The sequence below is a fragment of the Anabrus simplex genome, chromosome 1 (genome assembly GCF_040414725.1).
Source record: "Anabrus simplex isolate iqAnaSimp1 chromosome 1, ASM4041472v1, whole genome shotgun sequence".
NCBI classification, from domain to species: Eukaryota; Metazoa; Arthropoda; class Insecta; order Orthoptera; family Tettigoniidae; genus Anabrus; species Anabrus simplex.
This window is the reverse complement of record NC_090265.1, coordinates 386,662,350-386,683,307: the sequence shown is the minus strand read 5'-3', so window position 1 is coordinate 386,683,307 and position 20,958 is coordinate 386,662,350. Positions and strand designations below refer to the sequence as shown.

The following is a 20,958-nucleotide window of genomic DNA, read 5'->3' as shown; positions in this document are numbered from 1 at the left end:
ACAGTAAGAGCCATAAGTATAAATCCAACAGTCGATTTATAAAACTGTCTTCTCTGTACAGAATGATGATTACTTTGAACACAAATAAAAGGATGACGCTGACAATGACCCAGACTGGACGCCACCAAGTGCGGATGTCTCTGTATCTGATAACAAAAGCAGTCCACAATCGTCCATAATAGAAGTTCCTTCCACTCCTTCCACTGAAGCTATGAATATTACAGGTTCAAACTCATGTATCCTATATTGACTACAACACCAAATATTTCTCTCTAATCAATCATTTTCTTCCAGACGTTGAAGAAAGTACTGAAAAGAGAAGCAGATGGTATGCAACCGATCCTACCAAATGGAAGCGAAGTGTAACTAAGAAACTAAGAAATTCAGGAAAAGCATACACAACCGTAAGGGGAGAATATCATGCAAGGAAGCCAGAACCAGTCCAGTGTAAGTGCTCTTTTAAGTGCAGCCAGTATCTTTTCTCAGGATGATAGAGAGAACATTTGTGCTGAATACTGGAAACTGGAAGAGTACTAACGACAGAAGGACTATCTACTGAAACACAGTAAAGCTTTTGCACCTCAGCGACGCAGTTCAAGGACGGTTTCTGGAAGAGAAAGAAAAAATGCAAAGAAGTTTTTCTTCATTAAAAATAATGAAGAAACGTGGGTCTGGAAGAGTTTTTACTTGAAAACTCTCTGCGTAAGTAGTGGGCCATTAAACAAAGCTTACGAAGAAGTTTCAGATTCGGGTGTGTTTTCTGGGTGTGATATGCAAGGACGATACTCTCCAGCCAATAAGCTCAGTGTACGACAAATTAAGGTAATCAGGGATCACATTGAAAGTTTCCCACTAACAGATTCACATTATACAAGAAAGTCATCGACAAGAAAATACTTGGATAGTTCACTTTCCATATCAAAAATGTTTTCCCCTCTATGAAGAGTGGTGCAAAGAAAGGAACGAGGTACCAGCAAGCAAGACATCTTACAAAAGAACTTTTTGTAAGAAGTACAATTATTCTTTCTTCAGACCAAGGAAAGACCAGTGCAACCTATGTGTCAGGTATCAGACATCATCTGGCAAGGAAGGAGCAAAGCTAGAACCAGAATATAATGAACACAAGGAAAGAGAAAAGAATGCCAACAGCAGTAAGGAAACCGACAAGCAGAGAGCAATGAGGGAAACACCTTTTGTTACAGCTACATTCGACCTCCAAAGTGTTCTGCAGATTCCAAGCAGTGATGTGTCACCCATGTACTACAGCTGCAAGCTATGTGCTTACAATCTTACAATTTATGAAGGTGCACCCCCGAATAATGCGTTCTGCTACACGTGGCATGAAATGAGTGGAAGGCGTGGGAGTGCAGAAATAGGGACTTGTCTTTATTTATACCTGACTAGTTTACCGGAAATGGTTAAAGAAGTATCTCTTTTCTCCGACACTTGTAGTGGGCAAAACAGAAACTAAAATGTTGTTGCCCTCTTGCTCTATGTAACACAGACTACTGGTATAGAAGCCACTGAGCAGAAATTTCTTGAGTCTGGCCACTCCATGATGAAATGTGACAGTATGCACAGCACAACTGAACATCGGAAAAAGTTTGCATCTGTCTACACTATGAATGATTGGTTGAATATTTTCAAGCTAGCTCGTTCGTCAAGGAAGAGAAAAACTGCTTCTCCTTACGAAGTTAGACACTTGAAGTTCAACGATTTTATAGATCTGAATGCTCTTTCTAAAAGTCTTCTCCGTAATAAGACTAAATATACTGAAGGAAGGCGAATTAATTGGTTAAAGGTGAAATGCTTCCGCTTTGAAAAGTGCACCCCTGAAATAGTGAAATACAGCTACAACTATTCGGGAGAATATGCAGAATTGAATGTTCTAGGCCAACACAAAAATGGAGAGCTTCCTTCTCTGAAAAAGGCATACAAATCAAATCTACCAATATCTCAACAGAAATACAAAGACTTGGACTATGCAACAAAGGAGTGATCCCTGAAGAATTTCATGCATGGTATCATTCACTACCTCGCTCATTAGCAGTCAAGGATCGCAATCCGGGCCCTAGCATCGAGAGTGACAGCGATGATGATGATGATGATGATGATGATGATGATGATGTTTAATCTTTTTCAGTGGCAACGTCTTCACAAATGGGTTATTTACCTCTTTCATAAAATTCAAGAACTTTCTGGTTGTTCAACATTATGAAGTGGAGTAAAAGTCCTTAAATTTGCTGTTAGTATGAGTATAATGTTAACATGTAGTACTACATAGCAAAATAAAGATTATGACTCAAATTAAATGGATTATTGTGAACACTGCATTCTCCTGTGCCTCCCTACACCATAAAACAGACCTCAGTATGAACAGAAATTTACCAGAATAAGATCTGACAAGATTAACTAAGTCCAAGATATGGGACTTGGTTACTTTTATCGGATGCAAACCGCGTGACATTCTTGGTCCCTCGCCAAGCAGAAGTTACTAAGTCCATTTACGACCATTTTTACAGGCTGGGTAACGATAAAGTATTAAATGAATACTTGGCCAAGTACATGTAACATAGAAGGCACAGCAAAAAGAACTAGTCCAAAAGGTGCAATAGCCTCGCAGTAATATGGGATCATATATCACTGATTTCTTAAAACCCATTTATCTCAAAACTATGTTTTTGGACTTAGTAACTTCTGCCAGAACGCCGACGATATAAGAACATACTTGTGTGCTTCAGAAATAAATTATCTTATCAGAGCAAAATATGTCAACAATTTCCTTTGTTGCATTTTTTTATAATTGTATTTTATATTTTTTGTTATTTCTGTCATGTTCATTTAGACCAGTCTTTTAGCTTTCTATTGGTTTATAAATATGGATTTTTTGGGATTAATATGTGATTACGGGAATGGTTTTATTTTCATGGTGCATACTGAGGGGAATAAATGTAGCCTTTGACAGCTAAACCTAACCTGCAGCAGTTCTAGGGTTAATGGCCAGTCATTTGTTTCTCTCAGTTGAGCAGTAGGTCTATTACACAGTAAATGTGTGTAAACCTAATCACTGCTTTCATTTGATTTTTCGTCTTGTACCACCAACTTCTCTGCTACCGGGCATGTCGTCATTCCAAATGACGTCATTTTCACTACCATCCCGTCAGATATATATCGAGAGCATTCGAGGTCCCGTCTTTTTTTTTTTTTTTTTTTTTTTAACACTTTTAAAAATAGTTCGCTCCCGATTATAGAGTCCAAACAGTGAAAACCTATTCCCAAATGATTTCTGGAGATGGTCTCTGATATTCCCATTTGGTGTATGTGTAGCAGAAGCCACTCCTTCCAAATAAAGCCATGCTGTAGAACGCGTGCCAAACCACCAGCTGATATCTAGCATATGTTACGAGTTGTACTTCCGAATGTAATACATAGTGACTGAAAGAGTTCTTTGGATAACTGTGGCTGTTGAAAGCCAAACCCTTATTTTTAAGTATATTTCAGCTCATTCTCTACATTTATCACACCAGGATTTACCTAAACAGTTTTAAATGAGGTAAGAGAGACCGCATTGTTTAGGTTAGGTATGCTATCAAGTACCCGCATAATGCCAGAAGTTAAAAATAAATAACAGGAAAGTTTGCAGCATTTATGGATATCTACAGGTGTAGGGGTAATGTGTTTTACCATCATAATGTTTAATTTTGTACGATCATTGTCTCCATATTTTTATTAACGCATAGTATATTTTGTTTGGCGTCTCTGAAAAACATTAAGTGGTGACGTAAAATTATTATTATTATTATTATTATTATTATTATTATTATTATTATTATTATTATCATTATTCGTGAGGTACGTTGGCAAATAAAAAAATTGTTATCACGTTTTAAACCTACTTCTCTCAAGACAAAACCAAAAAACCTATACTGGCCCGAGTTACAAGATATTAAACAATCACTTTGTTAATGATCTCACCTGCTATACGAAGGGTGTTCAAAAAAAGATCGAACTTTGTAAATTGCGCGCAAACCGCAACATTGAGCGAGTTGTGACTGTGGCGGCGCCTAGCGGCAACTTCTGACAACAGACCACTGCTTTCCGCATTCCATTGCCTGCATTATCAGTTGAGTTAGAGCCTCTGAAGTGATTGCGTGTGTCACATGTTCGTCGAATTCTATAATGAAACAGCTTGAGGAACTACGCGTGTGCGTGAAGTTCTGCTTCAAAGTTGGGAAAACGTTTGTGGAGATGAGACGTGGGTGAATGGTTACGATGTCGAAACCAAAAGGCAAACATCACAGTGGGTGGGGAAAGGTTCTCCTCGACCGAAAAAAGCACGAATGAGTCGTTCAAACATCAAGGTGATGCTGATTGTGTTTTTTGATTGGAAAGGCATTGTCCATCACAAGTTTGTACCCCGAGGCCAGACAGTGAGCAAAGAACTGTACCAGAATGTTTTAATGCATTTGAGAGATGCTGTGCGCAGGAAGAGGCCTGAACTGTGGGAAAACAAATCCTGGATGTTGCACCATAACAATGCACCAGCACATGCCTCTCTCTCGGTCCGCAGTTATCTGGCAAAACACCAAATTCCTGTTGTGTCCCATCCGCCCTATTCTCCCGACTTGGCTCCAGCAGACGTTTTCTTATTCCCCAAATTGAAAACCACCTTGAAAGGACATCTTTCCAAGACATTGAAGAGATCAAGGAGAACGCGACGAGGCAACTTCGCGCCATCAAAGAAAGTGCATTCCAGGAAGCATTCCAAAAGTGGAAGAAACGTAGGCAACACGCTGTTGATAGTGCAGGGGACTATTTTGAAGGGGACAGTTTGTGAAATGATGTAAGCTACATAATAAAGTTTTTCTAGCCACAGTTCGGTCTTTTGTTAAACACACCTCGTATTAATAGCAACAACCATGAATATTTCTTAACTAAGGTAAACTCGTTTCCTCATCCCGAGGTGGTGCAGCTCTTTTTAGACAGGCCCCCATGGAAGGGAGTTGCACGTACCATTTTTACCGCAAACCAACCTTCCTGCCATTTGTAAATTTCTGGCATAATGGTACCGGGAATCAAATTCAGGCTCCCCAGAACAGCAGCTAATGAGGCGTCTAGTATCAAAACCGGCCAAGTCACAAAATTTACGAAAATGAGTTAAGGTTATCAATTTGAAGTAGAAGTATAACACTATCAGGTGAAACAAGAATATGCTTTAAAATCGTCCATGTCTTCATGTTACAGAGCACCGAATTCTTAGTCGTGCAACAGAATGGGCCAAGTCATGCAGGCAGTGAATTCATAACCGGCCATGTCATGTTGCAGCATTATTGTCTGGAATCTTGTTGTTACATTATGCAACAATGTGATAATATCAGTAGGCAAAATTGTTCCTTATATTGTACATTCTTTGAAGTCATATTTCATATTTTGTTTGCAACACTGATTTACATATTTGCAGACTTTTTAACATCATTTGCGTGAAAGGAATCCTATTTCCTGTGTGCTCGTATTTTGTCATTATGGTGTAGTATAACGTGTATATTTTTCCGAGTGGTGAACTGAAAAATTCATTTTCATACCTTGTCCTACAAAATAGAAACATCAATAGATGAAAGCCCCAGATCAAGTGCAAGAAAGAGAACAAGAGATACAACAACAACAACAACAACAACAACGAGAGTGATAAGAATTATATTTCATTTTATTTTACAACAGATCATCAAAGTTTCTCGCACAAAATTCTGTTCGTGTAAAAGGTGAGGTATTTACAATAATCATCTTGGGAAGTACTGGTAAAAGAGGAAAATCGCTGACTCAAATGACACCTCACACAGTGATCAAAGGCATTACTCTTCCTCTCTCTAAAACAAGACATAACAGATCTCCTGCAGAACCACTTTGGCTCAACATGGCAAGATCATCCATCACTGCAGATTTATAAAACTATAATATTATCAAGTGAAACAGCTTTCACTGGTCATGAGAATTCCAACACCGTCTATGAAGTCTGCGTCAAAAGTCCACACAAAATGCCTGACGTATTATAAATAAGAGCTAATTGAAGATATAAAACAACAATATTACTTAGTAGTCTATGTGTGAACAGTCCGGTCTCGAGAGCCAAGAATAACGGCCGAGAGTATTCGTCGTGCTGGCCACTCGTCATCTCGTAATCTGCAGGCCTTCGGGCTGTGCAGCGGTCGCTTGGTAGGCCAAGGCCCTTCAAGGGCTGTAGTGCCATGGGGTTTGGTTTGGTTTTTATGTGTGAACAGTACATATCTTAATAATGATTCTATTAATATAAGTGACTATTATTTTCTTTTACTGTGTTCAGGATCTAAATGAACTACAAACTTTCAGTGAGAGAAATCCTATTTTGTATTCTCCTCAGCTTTCTGATGTTCTTCTTCATATATTATTAACCCATTTATGTTGAAATGTTTTTTAATTGCAATAAAGTAAAGTAATTACAATATCAATTATTTTCATTCAAGTGCCTTTTTTCACAAGGGTTTGGAATTTAAATTGAACACAGTTTTAGAAAAAGGCCTAACATTATACAAAATTGCAACAAAAACGGCCAAGTCAAAATTTATATTAACAAAAAAGATGGGTTCATTTTGAGTCAGATTTCCCAAAACAGCGGAACATAAATATTAAACCATTAAGGATATAACTATGAAAAAAATCTTTTGTGACTATCATTGCTTTGTCTCTACCAGTTTTTCATCCATACTGAAAAAATATGCCTTCAGTGACTTGTACAGTTTTGATACTAGACGCCTCAATTGTGCTAACCATTACGCTGGCGGACATCCCTTAACTACAAAACACAGACATATATACATGACTGATGCATGCTTGCAATGCTCGGGTCGAACTTAAAATTAATCACCTATTTGTGCAACGTCATCAGAGCTGCAGTAGGCCTACACTAGAGAGGTGGGACATTTTTTAACTACGAAATACAGATGTACCGCATGACTTCAACACAAGTTTTCACTGCGTGGGTCGTACGGATGAAACTATTCACAAATTTGTGTGATGTCAGCAGAGCTACAGTAAGGCTTGTACCTGCTTCGAAGCGGAATCGTTGTTTTTCTCTGACAAATTACGTTGGATGGTCTTGTATGTGAGGTTTATTTTTTTTAATTTCCTTTGTCTCAAAAAGCCAAGGGGGGTTTAATATGCGGTGGGGTCTAATACATGAGTAAATACAGTAGTTGAGATTGAAGTCTCTTCAGCTCTATATATTTTTCCTTCAGCTGGTAATGGGTATATATTATGAGCCTCATATGCTGTATGGCTTTTCCATGTTTTCTTATGCCACATGTTATAAGACGCACCAACTCACAGAGGTTTTATTGAGACTATGGAATAGGACAGGACTAAGTCTGGGAAGGAAGCAACCACAGTATTAATTAAGATACAGCCCCAGCATTTTGCCTGGTGTAAAAATTAGAAAACCACAGAAAACCATCTTTATGGTTGGTAGGGGCTCGAGCCAACTATTTCCTGAATGCAAGCTAACAGCTAAACACCTTGAACCACACAGAACTCACTCAGTTGTATTGTATGTATCAGCCATACCCTAACCCAGGTATTGTCCCCCTTTGTCTGTACAAATTTGTAAATGTACTAGCTCAACATACCATAAATATTAATGGATGGTTCTACATAAATGAAGCATCCAACAATTTTCAAGACTTTCTTCAAAGCAGTATGAGCTACTTACCTGATAATGGGGATTCAGAATGCAGACATAACCTGCATTGACCAAGGATTTCACACTCTCTGCTGATGTACCGTATAGGTTACCCTTGTATTCACCATATTCAATAAATTTTGTAGCTGCAATTTCTTCTTCCATCTTTTCTCTTGTGACGAAGAAGTAATCTTTACCATTTACCTCTCCGGGTCTAACAGGACGAGAAGTATCTGAAAGAAAATCACAGGGAATCTTTTTTATAATTTCAATGTCCAGTTGCTGGTTACTTTTGTGCCTCTCCTTCTCTCTGATTACCATTCTAAATTACTCTTATTAAGAAAAAAAAATTGCATACACTATGCTGAACAGTCTGTAAACAGATTTCATAAAGGTTATCTTTAAGTATTGTAACTACAGAATACCGGTATCTACAAACACTACTATACATTTTGAAAAACTAGTTTTATGCAATGGATGCTCCCTCAATTTAGTGGAATCAGTGTTGGCCATCCCAACTGATATAAAACTAAATTTGCTATTTATTTATTTTTTTGCTTTACGTCGTACCGCACAGATAGGTCTTATGCCGATGATGGGACAGGGAAGGCCTAGAAGTGGGAAGGAAGCAGCCGTGGCCTTAATTAAGGTACAGCCCCAGCATTTGCCTGGTGTGAAAATGGGAAACCACGGAAAACCATCTTCAGGGCTGCCGACAGTGGGGTTCGAACCCACTATCTCCCGGATGCAAGCTCATAGCTGCGTGAGACTCAACCACACGGCCACTATCACTACTACCACTACTACGCTACAGAGGCGGGAAATTTCTTAACTACGAAATACAGACGTACCGCATGACTTCAACATGTGTTTGCATTGCGTGGGTTGTACGGATGAAACTATTCACAAATTTGTGTGATGTCATCAGAGCTGGAAGCACATTGTATAAGAAAGTGTGCTGGATAAAGTTACATACATAGGCTACATACATACATTTAAACTGTAATGCCTATCAACATTCAGTCTGCAAGCATCTGTGAATTTACTAAACACCTCCACATTCCTCTATTTGTAACTAGCACTATGGCTTAATTTAGTTCCAAACTTCTTATCTTTAAATCATTAGAAACCAAGTCTAACCATCATCACCTTTGTCTCCCTCTACACCTCTTACCCTCCATTAATGAGCCCATTATTCTCCCAGGCAAGTTATCTTCCTCCATTCATCTTACATGATCCCACCATTGAAATCGGGGTTGTTTTTGTTCTTTTATTTTTTTTACAAACTGTTTTACGTATTACAAATGTAGATAGGTCATATAACGACAATGGAATAGGAAACGGCTCAGACTGGGTAGAAAGTGACCATTCCCTTAATTGAGTTACATCCCCAGCATTTGCCTGGTGTGAAAATGGGAAAACACGGAAAGCCCTCTTCAGGACTGCCGACAGTGGTGCTCTAAACCGGTTTATGTGTACCACTTCATACATACAGTTCATCTCCTCATTCAGAGTACCCTCCTGCCATTCTTCCCACTTGTTTGTATCAGCAATCATTCTTGTTACTTTCATATCTGTTATGTTACTTCTAACTTATGAATAGCACATCCTGAGACCACCTAGCTTTCACTCCTGCACAGCAAAGTTGGTCTGAAAACAGACCGGTGTAAAGATAGATTTGCCTGTGAGCTGACTTCTTTCTTACAGAATATTGCTGATCGCAACTGTGAGGTCACTGCATTTGCTTTACTGCACCTTGAATCAATCTAAGTACTTGAAATTATCCACCTGTTCCAGTTTTTACTCCCAACCTAATATTCAATTCTCTTAGGTTTCTTCCCCACTAGTCTTCAAAAACTAATTTTCATATCATACTTGCTGGCACCTACGAAGGCTGATCAACAAAGACTGAGACTGATTTTTTCCTGTAGCTTCTGTGATAGTTTCCTATCTGTAACATAAATATTTGAAAAGAGCGGGTTTTTATCTATAATGTACATAGGCGGCAGTCCTCTCACATCGGTAGGTTGATAGTAATGCATTTCACATACCAGACAATGGAGGTGACGTGAGAGGAACAGTACAGCGCAATCAAATTCTGTTTATGTTTAAACCATACAGCCACTGAAACTTATGAAAAGCTGAAACATAATCCTGAAGGAAAACAAGCCAGCAGAGTGTGGAAATTGCCAAAAAAGGCAAAAGTTGTTCCATCTGCAGAAAAAGTGATGATCTAATTTTTTTGACTATAATGGAATGATTTACCAGCATGCAATTCCCCCTCACACTTCTGTTACTACACGTCAGTATTAGCTACACTGAGGAAGCACATTGCAAAGAAACGACCAGAGCTTTCTCGGATTGGGTGGCCACTTCATCATGACAATGCACGCCCTCATGTCGCAAATCAAGTCATGCAGTTTCTAATATTATCATTTAGACTTTCACGGCCCGTGTAACTATTCATGAGTTCTATTTTTGGGCTTATGCCGTGTAAATAATTATAAACACACTCAACGTTTCAAAAGGAACCTTGCCTTTCTTCATCAGGAGACAAAAGAGAAGGGAAACGACGTATTGATGGTTGCTAGGAGAACGCAACAAGGAAGCTTCAAATGGTGCCCAAGATGTAAAGGGGACGCCATTTTAGCCCAATGCTAGAGACAATGAATAGTAGCAGCAAAGCATTACTCTCTAATGGTTCTGATTATAGGTAGCCATGATTCACTGAGGTTGTAACCTGTATCGCGGTTGAAATTATCTGGATGTTTACGTATTTCAACCGCCTCCCTGATAATTCTTGGGCGATATTGCTTTATACCAGATGTATCAGACTCAACCAACCTGATAAATCAGCTGTTGCTGACCATGCCCTAACACCTGGTCATGATGTCTTGTTCCAAGAAGTGGATGTTCTTGCCCGTATAAAGCAATATCGCCCAAGAATTATCAGGGAGGCGGTTGAAATACATAAACATCCAGATAATTTCAACCGCGATACAGGTTACAACCTCAGTGAATCATGGTTACCTATAATCAGAACCATTAGAGAGTAATGCTTTGCTGCTACTATTCATTGTCTCTAGCATTGGGCTAAAATGGCGTCCCCTTTACATCTTGGGCACCATTTGAAGCTTCCTTGTTGCTTTCTCCTAGCAACCATCAATACGTTGTTTCCCTTCTCTTTTGTCTCCTGATGAAGAAAGGCAAGGTTCCTTTTGAAACGTTGAGTGTGTTTATAATTATTTACACGGCATAAGCCCAAAAATAGAACTCATGAATACATGCAGTTTCTAGCTCGATTCAATATTACCTGTGTACCGCATCCACCTTATAGCCCTGATCTTGCACCCTGTGATATTTTTAAATTCCTATCACCAAAGACATTTGATTTGAGAACTCTGAAGCAGTGCTGAAGAAAAGTGAGGTGATTCTCAAGGACCTGACAAAGAATGGTCTGCAGCATGTGTTCAAGAACTGGCAGACCACGCTATAAAAAGTGCATTAAAGTGGGAGGAGAGTACTTTGAAAAAGATCATGTAAACATTGAAATGGAGTAATGAACACCTGTGGAAAAAAATCAGTCTCAGTCTTTGTTGAACAGCCCTCATACTTTCAAGTTGCAAGATATTATACTATAGGCTTCCAGCAAAGTCTGCCTTTTAGACCAAGTCTTCAGCCTAGGCCAAACTGCTTACTACATTTCCACCTAGCCAAATCTCTCCCTGCTATTTTACATTTTTCAGTAAGTGATCCCTGTAAGTACCTTGAAAACAGAACTCAATCTAGCATCAGTTCTCAACGTAGACCAATTGTCAACATAAATGCCTTTGATTGTTTGCAATGCTTTAATCTCATAATCCCTCAGTACATCTTCTCCCATGGTACTCAGTCATCTGCCTTCTCTAGATCTATGTCTGGCTCCATGGCTAAATGGTTAGCGTGTTGGTCTTTGGTCACAGGGGTCCTGGGTTCGATTCCCGGCAGGGTCGGGAATTTTAACCATCATTGGTTAATTTCGCTGGCACGGGAGCTGGGTGTATTTGTCGTCTTCAGCATTATTTCATCATCATGACGCACAGGTCGCCTATGGGCGTCAAATCAAAAGACCTGCACCTGGCGAGGAGGTGTCCTCGGACACTCCCGGCACTAAAAGCCATACTCCAGTTCATTTCTAGATCTATGAAATACTTACCTGGTACATATTGAAAATCTGATCCTGACAGTCTCTCTGTGGTCTGAAACCATACTGGTTTTCATCCAACTTACTATCAACCACTGATTACACCCTCCCTCCCAAAATGCCAGTGAACACCTTGCCTGGTATACCGATCAGTAGAATACCTTGATGATTGTTGTAATCCTCCTGGTCCCTTGCTTACAGATAGGTGCAATTACTGCTTTCATACAGTCAAAAGGAACATTACTAACATTCCATGTTTATCTTATTATTTTGTGAAGCCATCTCATCCCTCCCTTCCCACTATATTTCATCGTTTTAGGTCTAATATCACCTATTCCTGCTGCTCTATGATAATGGAGTTTATTTACCATCCTTTCCACTTGCTTAAGCATAAATTCAGTAAGTTCACTCTCCTCCTCCCCATGCATGAGCTTTGCTTTTTGCAGCATTAACAGAAAAGTTGACATTTTCAAAATATTCCTTCCACCTATTTAGAGATTTCCTGGGATCCCCTGCGAGTTCACCTGATTAACCTAAAACACTATTAATTTCTTCTTTTCCTTACTTTCGTCAGATTATTTTTATTATTGTCCAGGGAGGTTTCCCCTACTGCTTGAGTAAGCCTTTCCAGGTTCATTCCAAAATACTCCCATGAATTCTTCTTGGATTAAAAATTATCTGTATCACTCTGTTTCTTTCATCATGGTACAATTCCCTGTCTGAACAAGCCCTTGATTGAAGCCATTTCTTATATGCCTTCTTTTCATGTTTACACTTCATAATTTCCATCAAGATGTTTGCTTCCTCCTGTCTTCACATAGAGTTGTTGATAGTCATACCCTTGCGGTTTCTACTACAGCATCCCTATATGACACCCATTACCTTTCTTAATATCACATGTCACATATTTTTCTTCCAATGCAAAAATTACTTTGCCTATGTTAATTGCCATTATACAAACAACCACTTGTCTGATACAACAACTATACGAGTATATCACTGTGATCTTAAATATGAAAATATGAATTGCAGGTAAGGCAAGGAGAAGCGGCCTCTCGACAAATGAACCCAACTCACAGTGCAGTCCTATGTAGTCAAGCGTGCTGATTCAAACATATGAAATTTAATGCTTTCTGTAGGATGCACGAGTTAATTTGAGAAAGAAATGCTTTAGCCGTTGTTATACTCACTGAACTCCTTATTTCTATGTCTATACCAAGAAAAGGTAGTTCCAGGTGCAAGAAGGTTCTTTTTCCTTTTAATCGTGACCCTAGCAGTTCACTATTTTTCTTCGCAAGACCAAGGTCTCATATCACATCACTCAACTCTGACTGTTTAAACAATTGTGGACCCATTGCATCTGCGGCAGGTGAAAAATCCATATCAACTTGCTTGTTATCAGAATTTGAGGAACTGTCAGAGTCAGGTAAACTGGTAGAAGGAGAAGGTATTGGAATTTACGGTCCATGAGGAACAGGTCTCCTCGCAGACTTTAAATTTGGGTACACAATACTGCCCTTGTTTCTCTTATTGAATCCTGCTACTTTACACAGGCAAAAGTAACAGTCCCTGGTATGGTCCTGGGGCTCGTGCCAAACCATTCCTATCCCAAATGGTAGGGCCTTACGTTTCCCAATTCTCCACTGTCGTAGATTTTCAAGGCATATTTTACAAATTACGTGGGAAGCCCACGACTTGTCCAAGTCTCCTAATTTTACCTTAAAATATGCATAATCTAAACATTTCACTGATGTAGTTATTGGCCTACTTTGTCCCTTCATAATATAACAACCGCACCCGTAAAAGAATGAGTCTGGCTTATTCACACATCATCTTCTAAGTCCTGTCACACTTGCCATTTTCGCAACACAACACAGTATAAAAAGGTCAGACTTCCGCCACACTCACGACGCAACTGACTGGTTTTACTGTATTGCCGCTACCACGAGCTAAAAATAGACGCTGTTATCTGACTAATTCAATGGAAGGGACATAGTCTGTGGAGGAGGTTTGGATTGACAAACGTACACAACATTAACAAAGCAAACCACAGCCACTCTAACAACAGCCGATTCGCTGTTATCACAAAGCAGCATTGTGCCACAATGACATCTTTTCAAAAATTAAATGGCAAATAACACTAAAACTAGATGTGATATAACAGAACCAATGACATTTCGGAAATCAGGAGACCTTATTTAGTTAAAATCATGTATCAGATACTTTGCCGCAAAAATCATGCTGGGTACCGATATCATCCATACAACAGCTATAGTTCAGTTATTATGAGTTTCGACTTGACGTTTGAGCGCTGACTTTTGGCAGAGGGTAAGTGAATTAATCAACAGCCAATCATAGACAGCCGATCGCTCCGATAGAGCGCGTTAGACTTCAGTTGCGGTTAGCAGTGTTGTCGATTTGTTGTTTACTGTAACCACGTGCTATCAGCTGTGTGTTGTACTGTGCTCAGTTCTTTTCGCGGTCTTTGTTTGTCTTTGTGCTAGGTTGTTGTTCGTTTATATTTCGCAGTGTAGAGTTTATAAATGTATTGTTTAGTACTTTTAATAGTATAGCGCGTTATATTGTAGTAAATAGTGTGTAACAGGTGATCTATTTTATATAGTAGCTTAGTTTAACATTTCGTTCGGTAGTTATATAGTAGGTTAATTTTAGGCCTGTGTGTGAATTTGATGTTCTGTCATGTCGACGCCTACGTTTAAGGATGAAGCTCCCAAGAGAAGAAAGCCCTTCGGACGAGGTACTCCACTAAGGAGCCAGGCCCGGGAAATTGTTTTTAATGTTAGAGAGTCATTCTTAACAAAGCACCAACAATGGCAGGTAGAAAGAATGAGTTGATTAAGTGGTTGAAGGAGCACAATATTTCGGTTCGCAATGACATGGGGAAGGGGGATCTTATGCATCTGTTGAAACAAAACAAGCCCCAGTACCCAGTTTATGTGGTGAACAGCCAGAAGGAACGGGCGTAAAGTAGTTCAGACGATTATGTTGAAGACTTTATTATCTCTTTACAGTCAAGGGAGAGTGAAACCTCAACAGACGATGACAATGCCGATAGTGACTGAGAAATGAGTGGTATATTCGCTTTGTAGGATTATTTCCTTCGCTACGGGAAACTGAATCTAACAGTAACGCGAGATCTTCTACAGGGCGAGTAGAAATTTAATTTAATTTTCTCACGGTTTATCTGTTCGAGCATTGACATATTTTTATCTTGTAACCTTATCCCAAATGTGTTGTGCATTATTGATCTTACGTTAATCACGTATGTTGCTACAAAGAATAACCGATTATGGACTTATATTCCAGTATTTACATTTCTGTTCGTGTTGTGTATCGTAAATCAGCTGTTCGTATTCATGGCAATTTGGCACCACCGGCTGACTTCCGGCTAACTGTCAAGTCGAAACTCATAAAAACGGAACTATAAGAATAATGAATATCCATATACAATTCAACCAAAGGGTAAATCCAAATTTCAATCTAAACAAAATATTAGAAAAAATCAACATTCTCATTATCAAATTACAGTAATTAATTTCATGTCAAATAATAGAAATTTCACTACGCATCATGGGCTGGCGATGACTTCACCCTTGTACCTACCTTCTCCCACCCCTCCCCTCTTCCCAACAACAGCAGACCACACTCATTGCCTAATTGCCTATAAGAGATCAGTTGGAACGTCAACAGGACACGAAAGTATATGCAGAACGGAGCCTGCTCGAGGGAACAAAGGTAAGTACTTATATCCAGCATTTTCTCTGACAGTTTAACCCCCTACTTTCGCATTCAGTCTTAACAAAACTTCTTCTCTTTTCTTTTTAGACTCCCTCAAAACACAATACAATGAAAGATTGTTCTGTATTCATCACTGCATACAAGCTCCAACCTACTGGGATATACTACAGGAGTTCCCACAATTTTAAATTGTACACTGGTTAAACAGAGATTAAAATAAGACTACAACAAGACAAACCCCCTTTTATTCATACATAGTGCACATTAAGAACTTCAAGAACAGGATCGTAAACGTTGCACCACAGAGAACAACATTCTAATGGATTGTGCATTTGAAATTTAGACACCTACCAAGTGGATTCTTAAATTGCCATGCTGTTTTTATTGGATTTTTTCTTTTTTCATTTTCACACCGAGTGAGTTGGCCACGCGGTTAGGGACGCGCGGCTGTGAGCTTGCACCCAGGAGATAGTGGGTTCGAATACCACTGTTGGCAGCCCTGAAGATGGTTTTCCGTGGTTTCCCATTTTCACACCAGGCAAATGCTGGGGCTGTACCTTAATTAAGGCCACGGCCGCTTCCTTCCAACTCCTAGGCCTTTCCTATCCCATCGTCGCCATATCTGTGTCGGTGCATCATAAAGCCACTAGCAAAAAAAATATATTTTTCATTTTCACATCATTCATCTATATACTGAATCATTGTTTTAGTATTTTTTAGAATTTAGTTTTGTCAATTTTATAATAACAAGCTGAGGATGGTTTAAAAGAACTGAAACATGTCCTGGTAAAAATGTGAACTAAATTTATTTCCATTACTTAATAATATAAAGTCATTTTTTAAAAAGTGTACTGAATAGGTGGAACAACATAACTAGTTTTCATAGGATAAGTAACACTGCGCAACATTTCCCAGCTAGTTATAAAGAAAAACGTATGAATTTCCACAGATTTATTATTGGTTTGCGACAGAGAAATTTGTATTTACTCTTGCAAATTGGTTGTAGACCACACACCAGTGTATGTTTAAATGCAGCTGGACTATATTAATAAAGATTAGGACACGACAAGATCTCATAATTTTCTAATTTTACTGCAGTATTTATGGTTTTCTTTTTATATATATAAATAAAAGTTGCTTTACGTCGCACTGACACACATAGGTCTTATGGCGATGATGGGACAGGAAAGGGCTAGGAGTGGAAAGGAAGCGAGCGTGGCATTAATTAAGGTACAACCCCACCATTTGCCTGGTGTGAATATGGGAAAAAATGGAAAACCATCTTCAGGGCTGCCGACAGTGGAATTCAAACCCACAATCTCCTGAATACTGGATAGTGGCCACACTTAAGCGACTGCAGCTATCAAACTCGTTTTTTTTGTTTTTTTTTTAATTTTAAGTATCATTCCATTACTTAAGAGAGGTGACTGAAAGAAGTATTATAACAAATGAAGTACTGTATAACCCTTCTATCTCAAGGGGTTAAATCCAGAGGAGAAAATCAGAAAATTTATTGAACTAAAACTTGAGGAAGAACAACACAGATTTAGAGTGGGAAGATCGACCATAGACCTCATTTATTCTGAACGGTTCTAATTATATTCTTGGCTACTCAGAAGGCACAACATCATGTCAGAGATATAAATAAGTGCCAGATGAGATTATAGTTTGAGTTAAATGACTATAACAGGAAACAACGAGCTATGTACAAATTCAAAGAGGCAGGTCAAGTTGCTTTGAAACCAAGAGCGGAGTCCAACAAGGAAGTTGTTTATCACCAATTCACTTCATTATTATAATGGATGAGATTATAAAAGGGGTAAAAAAAAAAAAGTATCAGACCACAAATGTGCTTGTATTTGCCAATGATGTGATGTTTTTCCTAGGAATGCAAAATGAAGTAGATATTATTATAACTGTACAAGTTCCCCGTCCTTTGGTCCCTCTGAGCGGGCTCCATCCTATCTGTACTGTCAACATCATGACAAACATAGGAACTACTGGTCTATCTAAACAAGTGATTTTTCTCTGCTGATATTTCATCACAAAATCTCTGTCCTACGAATTTAAGGGTCCACTAAAGTTAAACTAAGAGGAGGTTCCACAATCAACATATTCGGTCTATTTGATGAATAGAACATAACAAATAAGTCCTTTTAATATGTTATCAAGAATGCAACAAGATGACTATCATCATAACCATTGTATACATTTGTACTACAACAGTGTGCATTAAGACTTGCAATAAGAGGACGTTTTAAACAGTCGTGCTATGTTTTTAATGAACTTTTAATTTCACAACACATCATCATCATCATTTTATGTATATTCATCATTTTCTAGTGGTATTCAATAAAGCCTCCAGTCAATTTTACTAGCCAGCTGAAGATTGTCTAATGAGGACCAAAATATGTACTCATGATAAAAATGCTTTTTATTTTTTCTCAATATTGTATTGAAAGGTGGTCAAAATATTTTTTTTTTTCTCTCTTCGGTGTCAATTTTTTAAATTTGTAAGTCAGTATGGAATCCGCATGAGGTTTATTGTGTGTAATGTTATCTATAGATAGAATTTCTGAGAGAGGTAAGGAAGGTGTATGCGAGTGTGTGAATGACAAAGGAACTATCAAACAAATGTTGCAAACAAGATTTACGTGACGACTTTGTGACCGAGTTGTGAGAGGGCGGAGTTTCTTTCAAGTAGAAGGTGCCACAAACAAGGCACAAACTCAAGCTACCAAATTGTTGAGACAATTTTTACTCAGATTGCTGGTTTTAGCAGCAGTGGTTTACTGATACTGTGTGGTTACCAGCTATCCTGATCGTGGTTGGTCATAGTCAGCATATTGTAGCAACTTTGAGCATGAGCCGATGGTATATGGGAAACTACCAGCTGGATGATGCGGTCTGGTGTTCACGATTGTGTTGTGTTCCTGGTTAACGAGTGCATAGTAGAGGACAATTTTCTTGGCTTCTTGTCACTTGCTAGGTCTTAATTGTTTGGAAGCTTAGTCTGGAATGGGAGGGTGTGGAGGTGGAAAGGAAAATGACTGCACAACATGGAATTACAAGGTCAAAACTCCCCTGCACTGGCAAGTGTTATGAAAAGCAAAAATCAATGGACTGCAACAAACTCAGATGGTACACATGAAAAAGTAGAATCATTCATGTGTTTGTGTAAACCAGAGCTTCTAAAATGGCAAACAATTACGCAGTATACATGAAAAGTGCAATAGGAAGAGAGACCTTAATGTTCATATTATCATGAACATCCAACACCACTGCAACTTCCGATTCATACGTGAAAACAGCACTTATGTGGTGTCCAGAATGGGGAACAAGGTTCTGGAAATATTTCCAAGAGATGGCAGGCATCTATGTTTACTTTCAATCCACGATGAAGATCTAACTACATTTCTGACCATGGAACTAACCATACAGGTATCCTGCTATGGATCCAGACAACTGTACACAGCAACATTCAACTCTTTATGCACATTATCAACGAGTACCCCAATTGACTGTGACGAGTTGATGACTAATGTGAGAGTCTATACCCAGTTTTGAGCGAAAACATGGAATTTGTCTTTGGTTGGTTATGTAGTCAGGCTTGTCTTTGTACTTCCTTTATGTTGTTTCCTTATCTTAAACTTGCTAGTTATTGTATTTGTCTTTTGTATACATTCTTATCCTTCTACCAAAGTTTTTTCTTATGTATACAGAACCATTAACCTGCAGAATAACAAAAGTAGTTGATCGAAGCCATGTCCTAAAGTGAAATACTTACATGGAATAGGAGTTTTGTATTTGTCCGGGTCAGTAGCAATGAGTCTACGCTTCAGCTCATTGCGGCCAACACCTGGAGGTCCGATGAGCACAATAGGCCTGTGAAGCCCAGGGCGGGGATAAAGCTTGGCCACCTCTTCATAGGTTGCAATCTCCTCACGGTCAAAGTCGTCATTTTCGGCTGTGTCATACATAATCTTTTTAGTTTTAGGTTTAGAGGCACAGCGAGGGGACTTGGGGGACTGACATCCGGGAAGGACTGAAACAGAGCACAGACCTACTGGGAAGTTAGTGGGAAGTAAATGTAAGCCTAGATTCCAAACCGCATTCTTATCTGAAATAGAAATAATAAATATATTGTAAAATGCTGTAATACAGTCACTTTCATGCATATGTAACTTATCTACTAATTTTTAACACTCTGAGTTGTGATTAACTACATATGCTAGTTTTCATTTACTAATATTGACAACAAATTAATATTCCATAAAGAGAACAAAACACATAAGAAGTAGTATACCAGCAAGTAGTCATGATTTCTCAAAATAACAAAAAAGAGTAAAACCAAAGCTCAGAAGAATATGTCCCAAATTACATTTTTGCACATTAAATCTTAACCTCATTCTTAATAATTAACCTATTCTCTACTAGATTCTCAGATGAGGCTTCGCATCCCCACTGCTGGACTTCTTAGCTCTTCTCAACTGCCTGCTGGTAAAATATTGTAGTTTTATCCGCAGCATTCATTAACATTTTCTCGTCCAACATAGTTCAAAATACTCTAATTCTGGGGATTATAGAGTCCAATTAGTATTCTACAAACAGGGGATCAGTTCCTGGCACAAATTCACCATCAGACCATGCGAAAGACAAACCGACTTCATGACCACCTCAAAGCACTTAATCATCACCTTCAATACCACTTTCAAAATTTCCCCAGCACCCCTTGCATCACTTTCACAACAACCGCTTTTCAAAATTTTCCCCCCAACATCACTTTCATCACTATTGAAATCAACATCCAAATTCTCCATGGATAAATGGTTAACATGCTGGCCTTTGGTCCAGGGGGTCCAAGGTTCAATTCTTAGCAGGGTCAGGGATTTTAGCCTTAATTAGTTAATTCTGATGGCTTGGGGGCCGAGTGTGTGTTGCCTTAAGCATCAGAAATCATCCTAAGTAGGGCCCCACCCTCACAGATGTGCAGGTCGCCCATAAGGCAACAACTCGAAAGACCTGCAACAGGTCTCTCTGGAGGCCACACACCATTATTATTAGCATTCAAATTGCATGTGGAAGCCACAATGCACAGCACTCTATTTAATTCATACAGAAGATATAGAAGTATTTATTCCATTAAGTTAATAAACTCCTGTCCTCGTCATGATGTAGTGCAGCTCTTTTCAGGCACACCCCAAGGGAGGTGAGCTGCTTGTACCATTTTAACCACATACCGGCACTCCTACCATTCTTAAATTTCTGGGAGTACCCGAATTGAACCAGGGCCTCTGAGGACTGCAGC

General features: G+C 38.9%; 1 protein-coding gene across 6 annotated transcripts in view; it reads right to left on the bottom strand.

Annotated features, from left to right (window-relative positions):
• Positions 1-20,958, bottom strand: part of metro (membrane palmitoylated protein 7-like protein metro) — a 225,935-nt gene that overhangs the window by 30,548 nt on the left and 174,429 nt on the right. For 5 of the 6 annotated variants that reach the window (XM_067134964.2, XM_067134966.2, XM_067134962.2 and 2 more), the window contains 2 exons: positions 19,438-19,713; positions 7,739-7,941 (listed from right to left, as the gene is read on the bottom strand). In XM_067134964.2, coding sequence (XP_066991065.1) covers positions 7,739-7,941; positions 19,438-19,713 — 479 coding nt within the window. The remainder of the gene's footprint in view (positions 1-7,738; positions 7,942-19,437; positions 19,714-20,958) is intronic. The other variant, XM_067134967.2, reaches the window with a different exon arrangement.